Consider the following 11,948-nt stretch of genomic DNA (forward strand, 5'->3'; position numbering starts at 1 on the left):
GCCGCTTTGTGTCGGAACCAATTTCCAACACATTTCCCAGGAAAGCAATCTCAATCCTGATAGGCCTACTCAACTTGAAGTAAAATTAGTAAAACACCATTCTCTGCATAATATACACGTTAAAGTAATGTACAACGAATGAATGGAATGTCCCTGAGTGGGTGTGAGCAGAAAAAATGAAAGCAACGATTGAGAGGTACAAAGACGCATTACACAGAATCACACAAGAAAGTGCTAATCAGAATCCATGAAACCGAATAGATCATTTCCACTAAGAACAAATATCATTTTAATGACTATAGCTCTACTACTACCATGCTTTCAACTACTTTCTTCATTACATCGATAGATCGCATACTTTGCGCACATCCGACCAGTACAAGTTTGTGTTTAGCGCGTGTCAGTGCTACGTTAACTCTTCGGCGATCCTGGAGAAGCTCGCACCGCTGAAAAACCAAAAATGGTTTAGTGTTTCAACCACGAATTCATATAAAACATGATATTGTTGAAAATTGGAAGTTGGAAATCCATACCCTTCCAGAAGTATTGGTCCACACAAGTGACCAGATTATAACACTTTTATCACGTCCTTGGTACTGATCCACGGAGCTGACCTGAAAAATCAGCCTTAGTAGTAATATAGCTCTCATGTTTGTGGAAGCTTCCAAAGTTAATTAAATGGAAAGCAGACCTCGACAGTCACTTCAGGATCTAAGAACGATTTAATAACATTCACTTGCTTGCGGTAAACACACATAATTCCAATATCGCTTGCAGCGACACCATTCTAAATTGAGGATTATTCTAGACATGAATAGAAAATTTACGAAGGTGGATGAATCCTGTAGCAGTGGCTGCAATGATCTGCATGGGGTTTCCCTAGGTTTCTTTCCCTTAAACAATAAGGTATGTGCACCCATCTTTATTGTTTAGGAAAGGAACCATCAGCATAAACACTGATATGGAATCCAGTAAATCACGTAACCACTTCTAAGAGAAAAGGTAAATTTCTAAATTTTAGGTATTTTAGGTAGGTAGGTACATTCTCGATCCATCGACAGTATATACTGCTATAGTCTACTGTAGATGCTTTTGCAATCAGAATTACCTAACCTACAAAGCTAATATTAAATCATGAGCATATATTTTCTTTTCAGAGTTGGTTCTTAAATCACTACATATGGAAAAATACATCATTCCTACATGCGCTTAGCAGCGTTTTAATACTTAAGTGATGAACGGCTTATGGCTGGGAGTCCCATTTTTCTTTATCAAGAAGTTTTCTTCTCTTTTTCCTCTTAAAACGAAGTGAAATGCCTTTAATTCCGTACGGAAGGCTATTCAACACAAAACTCTTTCAAAACAAACATAATTATCGACAAAAGTTACCTCCAAAAATCGTGCTACAACATCATGAACAAGTTTAGCTTCACCAGAATTGTGCACCATCCCAGCACCATCGTTCGTCATAGCAAAACAAGATTCGGTAACAGCTTTTGTGTCCACAAAAACAGTAGAGTACTCTAGCGATCCACTTTCAATGAGTTTCCATGAGCCTGAAACAAGTAGATCATAATGGGTGTCAGCAACTTTCGTTTCTTCCAGTTCCTCATTTAAAACTTGACTGTAGAACAAATATTTTTCATAAGATTAGAAAAGAGTAGAATATCCAATAACCTTCCCGAACAGCGGACACCTTATAATTCCTCGAATCTGAAAGGCAGGCATTTGCCACAGAGTTGTTTCCGCAAACAAGACGATCAGCATAGAAGAGGTGACTACTTAACCTCGAAATCACACTGAAATAAAAGAGCTTGGCGAGAAAAAAATTAAAAACTAGAGAAGAAAAAACCACTCAAACACTTGAATGAAAATATTACGCAAAAGAATGGTGACCTGTTCATTCTATACTGTGATACAAGCGAATGCGTAACTTCGTCGTGAACTTGTAGACGCTCGAAAAGAGATACCGCCATGCCCTCTTCTCTGAAACTTCAACATTTAAAAAACTGATCTCATTGACTAGGTAGAAGAGAGATATTGCAACTGTATCAAAATCTATTTTAAAGAGAAGACCACTCAGAAAAACCAACGCGCATTTCCTGTTCTGAACTAGAGGCGCCAGTTGAAGAGAATCACCAACGAGCACAAACCGTCTTGCAGTTGCTATAGCGGGTAATACTACTGGTTCTAAGACCTAAACGTAAAAAATAAGCAGAAATGTGACACGAAAACATTCAATAAGTAGATTAAAGTAAACTACATCACTCACTACTACGAGGAACTACAAAAATATATGGTTGGGTCAAAATGACATGAAGCTCGGTACAGTTGCGTAAGCGGATGGGCTAAAAACGGCGCGATGGAGATGGCGGTTGGAATCGAGGTGGGACCGCGATTAGAGCGATCGATGGTGTTAGCAAGGGTCCTCTCTGGATCCTAACCACTACACTCCGCCGCACCGCTTCGAGTCCAGCCGCTTATGCACCTGCATCGCTCTTCATGTCGTTTTGACCCTACTATACTCTATGTTACGCTAGTTTATATTGGCACAGTTTAGCCCCGACTATGCAAAGAGAACAGTAGAAAATAAAGTACCAACTTACCATAGATGCTTCGTCCACAATACAGTAATCAAATGTTCGATAAGAAAAGAGCAACTCTCTAGGTACATAATGGCACGTACTCGCCAGAAGCGGCTAAAAAAGCAGATAACATATTGAACAAGAACTCACATCCAGTCCAAACAATGTTGCTTAAGCATTTAAAAACCGCCTAAATAATTATCCTTACTTACTGTATTTTCTAGGAGATCCTTGGCAGCTTCGTATTTATCACCATCCACAACGCTCATTTTTGCCTGGAAAGTCAAGTCGGCGACACTGTTGCTTGTTGAGGTTGATCTCCCGAGGCGAAGCATTTTTGACGCGTCAACATACTAAAAGTTTTATCAGGTTCAATGGTCATAAATGTAATTAACCAATACTGGGCCTACCTTTCTCAACTTGGTTAAAACGTTGTCCAAAGCTGAATGAGTGTTCGCGGTTAACAATACGGAGAGCTTCAATTCTAGAAGACACCTCAACAACGCCACTATTGTTGTTGTTTTTCCTGAATAATTTTATAAAATAATAATGAAGCAGATGAAAGTATACATAGAATATTGTTGTAGACTAGAACCTGATCCTGGAAATCCTTCAATGAGCGTATAGTCGTTGCAAATTAGGGCTGATAATACTGCTTCACGCTGTTCTTCATTAAGTTGATTCAACGCAACACCGTCCGATAAAATCTTGTGAACAGAACTGGGAAGATTTGTGGCATTCGACCCACCAGGAGGCATCAAATCAACAATCAGTTCGCGTTTTCGAGTGCTAAACAGTTTAAGGTTGACCGGAGAACATCACTTTATACTCCACTTTTGCGTCAGATGCAACTGTACGATTGTTAGGAATTTGCTCTAACTTGCAATAAAGAGATGTTGTTTACTTAAATAAGGCAATAAACAAATGCCGCTTAGGACGCGTCTCTGCACTATAGACTTTCAATTCCCTGTAGATTAGATATTTTCGCAAAATAATCACCATATCCGTAACCAAGACATCCAAAAACTTCTGATGATAAAGTTTCTTAAAGTACAGCGAAAATAGAGCAAAATCACACATGGATAAATAAACACAACCGGACACAATTCCTATCAAAATTATCTACAGGATGCACATATTTTGCAACAAATCCTTATCGGAATATTTTTGAATTTTCGAAAGAAAGTAAAGGATCACTAAGATCTTCACAGCAATTATAGATGTATATGAATGGACGTGGAAACTATGACCACCTTGCCTGATCTGAACCCATAATAAGGATGAGACTACCCAGAGTCGTTGAACACGTAGAAAAGCTGTGATAAAGGTCCAGATGATAGATTTCTTCTTTGTCGATCATTCTGTCACTACGCACTGTTATGGAGAAAGCTAAAATAACGAAAATGATTGACGAAGAAATGGTTGATAGAGGGGAAAATGGCGAAAACTAACAGCTAGAATCAACAATGGGTACAAGAAGCAAGGCGGGATTCACAGTTGTGGAAACAGTGCACATACTTCCGGGAGAAAACATAGTAGAAATTTCAACCTCACTGAATTGATCATTCCAGTATAGAAAAATTATGATGAAAATTGTGCGCCAACCTCTCAAATGTTAAGAGATACGAAGAATAGATCTCCTTTGAAATATCTTCGCAAGAAACCAGACGCAGACAAGCGGCACAAAAACCATCAGATTCCCTTAACGTAAAATAACTTTGTAATGTGGCAATCCTCTGATTTTCAGGGAAGCAAGGAGATACGTATGATGGTATAATGATGTAGAAAAGCAAATTTCATCGAAAGAGGACAGATAGCAACAGCAATCTCTACAATGAAAAAAAAATACAATTTGTGCAGTGCTGCATAGTTGAAAAATTCAAAAATTTCCAACACCAATACTTCGAATAGTCTTGACTTCAAAATAGATGCGGCTCTCGCACATTCTTTACGCTGTAGAGAACAGAAACAACGTGTTAAAAAGAAGAAAAAACTCACCTTTCAGCAGGTGACTTACGCCACAGATTCTCCACGCTGCTCCCTTTTCTACTTTGGTCCTCAGACCATTCAGAAAAGATCCACCGAATCCACTTTGCAAAATACTCTGTAAAAATGGGATTATCAATTCTAGACTACAACCAGGGCAAAGAAACCAATAACAATGTGCAGCATATCACTAAATCGACAATGACGGGTCTCAGTAGCAAAATATAGAGTTCGATTCGTAGATTACAAATATAAGCGCGAAGAAGCTCAATTCACATTCTCCCTAATCGTTGTGAAAAACAGCGAGTTCCACATAGTTAGACACAGAACTCTTCGTCGTCAATTTCGTGATAAGCTGCCTTCAACTTACTGAGGTGATTCTCTTTGAGGTGGCTCATATTCGCTTTAGCGAAATCGTACATGAGATCGGACGATTTTTCAGCTGGTTCCATTGCAATCTGTAATAACGTAGTCAATGAAATCTTGGTTAGTCGTAGTACAATCGGGTCAAAACGAATTGAAGTTCGTTGCCCTTGCGTAAACTGTTTCCCGAATTGTTGTGGCTTTTGACTAAAAAAAGCCATTGGGACTAAAAAAGAAATGAAGAGCAAAAAAAAAAGTCTAACGTTTGGTTAATATGACTTGAATACTGCGGAAGCACCAAAACGTCACACATTTTTCACCTACAAGCCTCCTAAACACAACGACATGACCACAGAGAAACTGAAATGTTCAAATATTCCCCCTTTTTTCGTCTTTTTGAAGTCGTAATCAGGAGTTTGGACAACTGACCAAAAAAAAAAAACGAAGTTAAGAATGGATATGAACAATTTACATAAGCTCTCATTTGGTTCTGGTAAACGAAATTTCATCAGTATTACGCATACTGAAAAACAATGGGTTCACCTGGTAAAAAGAACATATTGAAGCCTGATCGCATCTATCACAAAATTTCGGATCCGCTCTAGGCGCTAAATGTTCAGTTTAGTACTCTGCCTTGCTCGTTCTATTGGAAAATCTCACCTGGAAGCTTCAACGGATCCAATTTCGAAAGATAAAAAGCCAAATTATTTCTTTGGTTGACAATAGCCTTCAATTCCAAGGCCTTTGGTTGAATTTCTCGACTAATCCCATCTTTTAAGTATAGTAAAATTCCTCCTCCAATAGGTTGTTTGTATCGAGACGAAAGCATTAAAGAATACAGCATCACCTGCACAAGAATGAGGGAACAATCAATAAGGTCAATTGCTTGGAAAATCAAAACCAACTTGCGCAGCATGCTCAATTGACTGTCCGCTTTTACCTGTTTTGAGTTCGAGCGGTCTCAAATGAGTTCTTATTGTCGTGGTCTCCTGAAACTTAAGGATGTAGAAAATAAAACAGTCACAAATCAATCTTTGGACGAGCACACCTTTAGAGTGACATCAACCTTGCCCTTCACTCCTAATTGCGAGACCCAAATGTTCTCCTCGATATCATGCACCTAAAAAAACAGCAAGACATGAGAGTGACAGAGCTGAAGGACACTTGAACTTCAATTCAGAGGTTGGTGCCTCCCTAAAGTACGAGTTAGTTTCTAAAATTTACTCTTAAATGAGAGCTAGTTCGCGCTCAGCATTCGCACTTCTAGCAATAATCTTAGCGAAAAATGTGTAAATTCGAGTGTTTTTGAACCATATTAAATCCAGAAATTTAAGCCTTAGTTAGACAACTCAACATTTCTACTTCTTAATCGCGAATTTCTCGTAATCTCCACGTTTCGAACTGCGCTTCCAGTCTGCTTCACCATACTTGTGTGGAATACTCAAGATTCCACACACATTGGTAAAGATGTGCTTGGCTTCCCTTTCACTGGTTTCTGAATGCCTCTTACGTAAGGTTTCTTAGATTCAAGTAGATATGTAATGACCGTGTCCAAAGCATGATCCCAAGAAATTCATTTTGCATGTGATCAAATCAGCGAAGCCCTCTCTTACAATATTTCTGATCTAAACAATCATTTGCATCACTGCATACAAGATTTTTCAACAAATAGGGAGTAAACCAGCCGTTAAGGCATGTAATAATTCAATTCCAGCTCTCCAACAATACAACAACATGAAATTAGCCCCTAAAGAATGTATGTACGCCAAATACAGCTCACCTTCAGGGAAGATGAAGAAGAATCCAAACAATAGGAGGAGCCACCAGGCAAATGTGTTTGAATCCAGTCGGCTACTACCTGACCAGTATTCAACACATGCAGTCTAGTATCATAAAATAACGGAATATCCCTCACATCAGCATACGGTGCAAGCTCATCTTCGAAATCAGATGTAGTGCAGTGAAGGGCTACAAGCTGGGATAAGACATCATCGCTCAGACTGCTACGCCACCTGTCAAGAAGCCATTTTCTTGTGACTAGCCTAGGATCCGGAGAACGAAGTGCACCCTGCAATGGAGATGAAGACAGATGCTGACGAAGAAAGATTATTAAGGAAACAGATTTAAAAAAAAAACTAGTATTTCAGAAAGTAACTATGCTAAGTATTGTTGGTATGTAACAAAACATTTGTCATCCTACACCATAACTCTTTATTTAGTCACAAAATAGTGCTTGAAAAAAATTCCAACTGAATTTAGAAGACCTATCTCTTTAAATTCAAACAAAAATATTCGTAACGAGCACATTACAGGATTTTGGTAGCAATCATCACTGTCACTATGGCCGCATCAAAAGGCTCAGAAGTTAACCAATCGTAAAGAAAATCGACGGAAAAGAGTGGTGCTTTGAGAGTTGAGATCAACGACGCAGATGGCGCAAGTAGGAGAACTCTTGGGATTTTTTTTCAAGATGTGTTGGTGAAATAGTGTATGTAATAATAAAATAATGGTTTACCTGGAATAATTCATGCATAACAGTCCCAATGACCATTGCTTTGTTTGCACGAACAGAGCACCGGAATCGGTCACTCAGTACAACCTCAAGCAGACAAATTACGATTAAAGCAACAAACAAGCACATCCCAACCGAAAAGGTTACCATTGACTGTGTTTATATTCAGCGTTCTTTTTGAAGGCAGCATATCATTAACGATGTTGGCATCCCTCATAAACAATATAGGGTTTGGGCTGTAGATTACGAATACGAACGTGTCCACCTCTAATTTCCCTTATCCTCTTGGAAAAACAGCGTGAGAAACTCCCACTATACCTCATAACGCGTCACCTTCGTAAAAACGACGCAGGAAACGGCCCGCGAACGTTCTTTCGTTTCCCATGCCGTCTTTCGGGACGACTAGGAGGAAATCAGTTTCAACACGTTCATATTCGTAATCTACACCCCGAACCCTATATCGTCATTGAGAGATACCAACAGCGCAATTTCGTGATATCCAGCCCTTCATTTCTAGTTTTTGGAAACACTTCACCAGGAAATTTTCTTCTACACCAAGAAGTTGATGAATAGTGCAACCATCATTACCGCCGTCGGTCCACGATTTACTGGTGGTTCCATAAAATCGAAACTGTTTATCGAGAAACTAAGAAAGACCGCTTGTGAAACGATAGTGGTTTATGATCGTTCTCTCTAGTTCTAGATGATATTGTCACAAGTATTATCAAGCTACCACCAGCTGACTTCTCCAAAAAGATAGGTAAGTCTATCAAAGAATCCAGGGAGATGACATTTGTTCGGTATATGATATGAATTCAGTAGAAAAGAAACATTCAAGAAGATTGCCCATGCGTACCTTCCGAGAACACCAGGTTGAGCTTGCTATGCTAGTGCACGGTACCAAAAAATCGGGAGCAACTACTAGTACTCCGTGTTCATTTGAAACCAACCAATCCTGAAAGGGCTGCACTAGTAAAGCTGGACCAACACAAGACAGGAAACACCTACCGATTCTCCCCAACGCTGAGCACCTATTAAGTGAATCTGAGTATCCGGTTCGAAAGTCAATTCTGCCCACTGATCCTGAAATAACAGCAACGTACGATACCCATTAGATTTGTGGAACCACATAAAAGCTAACGTTTCCTCACTTACTTCTAAATATACCACGGAATCCTCCCCAGTCTCAGTGCTGCAGATAAGATCTACAAGCCCGTTTTCCTTTTTTATCTCCCTTACCGTCAAGATAATTTCGGTTTTGGGATCACAAAGGGAAGGAAAACCAGCTACACCACTATCTCAATGTTAGTAGAATGTAGACATGAAAAGAAGATAAGTCGTTTAAAATTTACAAACGTAAACTTACCTAATTTTCCAGAGGGACCATTTGTCTGCAACTCTTTAATAGGAGAAGTTTTCCCTTCATCACAAAGTCGTATAGCAACGCTTCGCTTTTCTATAAACCCAATTACCAAGCTGTGTTGCACATTCTAAGCAAGATTTATTATGGGAAACTAGTATAATCGTGAGAAGCAACTCACTACATGAATTGTTCGCTGAGTTGAGACTTGGTGAAGGCTTTCTTGGCGAATCTTTAATCAAAAATACTGAGGTAAAAATATTACACCACCAAAAACAGGTTGATTCGTAACTTCCCCACAGGAAAGAACAGTGGGATGAGTCACTCGGAAATTATTGAATGATCGAGAGAAAGTTAGGAACGATATATTCAAGCTGCTAATAATTACGAACTCACTAGTAAAAACTGGTTCATCGAAAGAGTCATTAAGTTCGGAATTTTCTTTTTCACTAGCAACGCGAACAAGCTCACACCGTTTACCTTCTGAAAATATAAAAGAACGAAAGAGTACCAGCATGTCATTATATCACTAAACAGTAAAGAGCTCTGAAAACAAACCTTCCTTCGTAGGCGAATCATCCCAATCAGAAAAATCGGATAGACAAACTTGTGCTAACTTTGGTTCCGGTGATCTGTAAAACAATTGCATCGTATTCGCAAGTAAAGCAATAACCGGAAACCGGAAGCAGTAACCAATGCCATGAAATTCCTACTAAACAGCAGAAAGGAAACGACACCAGTGCTTTTTGAAAAGAATTACTTTTTAATAGGAGTTGAGCGTTTGTTTGTAGGAGTGAGCTGTGGATTTTGTCTCTTTACTTTTTTCACAGGACTAACAACAGGACTTCCTAGTTGACTTCCACTGACGGATGAATGAGTGCAACAAGGTCGTTTTCTCGACTGCAACTCCTGAAAAATAGTCAGTTGTTCAGTGCTTCCATTCCAGTCCCACAACTATTGAAAATATGTGACGTCGTGTGAATATGTCGATTTTACTGAGTGATATGAGGTGCACACGAAGAATACGAAAAAAAATTACTGACTGTAATTTGCTCGAACCTGCGTTGAGCTTTGCTAATCCTGAAGTTCAGTTCTAAACATAGATTTAAGGAGGTAGAATTAATTAATTTCTCTGCAGTAGTTAATTCTAGGAATGAATAGGTGATTCTTCCAAAAGAAAATCAGAGCAGAGGCCAGAGATGACTACCCCTGCAAGCTCACCATATTCTACTCAGCTACTTCTACGTATCTCACTTCTCCCTTGTTGCTGGATGTTTTAACTTGAAAATAAGTGTGGATTCTAGTTGACGTTCCAATCAAGATTTTCAGCAAACTAACGCCATACTTCATGATTAGGCCTACCTGATTGTGCAGATTAGCAAAAACACTTCCATCCGGTGTGCTGGCGTTACTCATCCACGATGTATCTTTAAAAAAGCCATGAAGTAAGTACGACAACATATTAGAAAACGCTGACATTTGACGTTCTTTCACAAATACCACAAATTTATTGATAACATTCTCATCATTGTTCGAGAACAACAGCATGAAAATAGGCCGACAAGAAGTGTTGAATTCTCCAGGTTAGTCTGAAGTGGACCGGAAGGACACGCAAGCACGCCACCGCCACCTCGACTGCATTCTTTTAATATTTTCCTGAAAACTACCTAAAAGAACTGAATCTTTCGAGCTCCATGCTGCGAGCCCCTGTATGCTAGCAAAAAAAAATAGCTGATCCCGAGCTCAACAAGAATTGCTACAGGCCGCTCAGAAACATCTGCGACATCTTATGCCCTTGGGAATGTGGGATCTGATCCTCATCCCAATTATTCAGATCTCTATTCATGTAGTGGTCCTGAGAAACCGAAGTAGAACATATTATAGACTTTAGCAACTCCTAAAGCAGTAAATTTTTCTAATCATCTTGCGGTGATCGGTGAAGCGATAAGTAGGAAAATAGATGGTACCCTCAGGCCAGACACATGGCGCACTGCTGTACATGTGTTAGTGGGGAAAAGTTCAATTAACCTCACGTCAGAATGTTGTGTCTACGTTAGAGTCAAAAAATATCTAAAATACCCTAACAAGAAATAAGCACGGCTTTAATTCAACAACATAACAGAACAAGGAACCTCGTAAACTCAGCTAATTTGAAACAAAATGGGCAAGGAAGTGTTTATATCTGGTGACTTCCCGCTCGAATTATGAATGGTGTATTTTGCGATGGAGCACGCTGGTTGCACGATGGACATGGAAACGGGGCTGTAAGATAGGCATCTATGATAGTGGGTGACTAGAGACTTAGGGAATTTTCTCACCCTAATTGAACAGATAAAAAACAGTTGGTTCAGTGGAATGTGTTTATTATATGAATATAGGTGAGCAACAGTTGCCAACAGCAATATGATCGAAATGAAAGAGTGGGCAGAGCGTTGTCCGCCGCACTCTTGGACGGTATAAGTCGTTATGAGACGAAAATAACCATAAGAGCCAACGGTACTTTATACCACGCCCCTTATCTATCACCGGGGTCAATGATAGCATCAACAGATTGCAAGAGTTCTTTCGATCTGCTGATGAAGTAGAAATTAAAGAGTGCAGCTTAAATCTGGTGTACGCAAACAACGCGGATAGAATTTTAAATTCAGCTCACTTAGCACCAAAGAAATCTACCATCTCCCTCATTGGGGATGAAATCTCCAACATTCAACAATTACTCGTCGCGACTTCGTGAGAAAAAAAAAAGAAAAAAAACGTTCCAAATTCGTACATGCACTGTGCAATCCGTTGTCTCCAATCCTTGTCTCTCCAGAACTTTGTACTGGAACCTTCCTCCTTCCTTCGCGCACACAGAAAGAGTAGTTCATACATTCTGGGATCTGGACCTTTAACACGGGATTTGCTCTCTTCTCGACCAAATCATCTCATTTTTACTGGATAGAAAAGAAATCATAAAACTACGACATCCCCATATCGTGATGGTGGTCACAAATTGAGATTAAACAAAACTCGATGGTTAGAATGTTTGACTAAGCAGACAACGATGTGGGTATCAATCTTCATTGGCTTCATTGGCTAGAAAAGATGTACGGATCAAAAACAAAAACAAAACAAAAAAAAAAACACAAAAACAAAACAAAAA

General features: G+C 39.3%; 1 protein-coding gene across 2 annotated transcripts; it reads right to left on the reverse strand.

Moving 5' to 3' along the window:
• Positions 1–296: 296 nt before the first annotated feature.
• On the reverse strand, positions 297–10,354 carry RB195_000107 (uncharacterized protein; the record flags this gene model as incomplete). Of its 2 annotated transcripts, none has more annotated exons than XM_064196263.1 (32): positions 297–446; positions 534–614; positions 692–787; positions 1,390–1,556; positions 1,678–1,799; positions 1,897–1,986; positions 2,094–2,197; positions 2,607–2,699; positions 2,798–2,938; positions 2,996–3,111; positions 3,181–3,374; positions 3,839–3,974; positions 4,038–4,138; positions 4,191–4,286; positions 4,584–4,689; positions 4,942–5,029; positions 5,478–5,542; positions 5,595–5,781; positions 5,840–5,923; positions 5,983–6,054; positions 6,715–6,792; positions 6,850–7,002; positions 7,450–7,533; positions 8,303–8,401; positions 8,455–8,529; positions 8,602–8,744; positions 8,813–8,902; positions 8,988–9,038; positions 9,203–9,289; positions 9,365–9,438; positions 9,567–9,715; positions 10,169–10,354. In XM_064196263.1, the coding sequence occupies 32 exons, from the start codon at positions 10,352–10,354 to the stop codon at positions 297–299; spliced, it is 3,558 nt and encodes a 1,185-aa protein (XP_064052144.1). The 2 variants fall into 2 exon arrangements, with proteins under 2 accessions (XP_064052144.1, XP_064052145.1); XM_064196264.1 differs by having other exon boundaries at positions 10,169–10,222.
• Between the last annotated feature and the right edge of the window lie 1,594 nt (positions 10,355–11,948).

Source organism: Necator americanus, chromosome IV, assembly GCF_031761385.1.
Source record: "Necator americanus strain Aroian chromosome IV, whole genome shotgun sequence".
Lineage (NCBI taxonomy): Eukaryota > Metazoa > Nematoda > Chromadorea > Rhabditida > Ancylostomatidae > Necator > Necator americanus.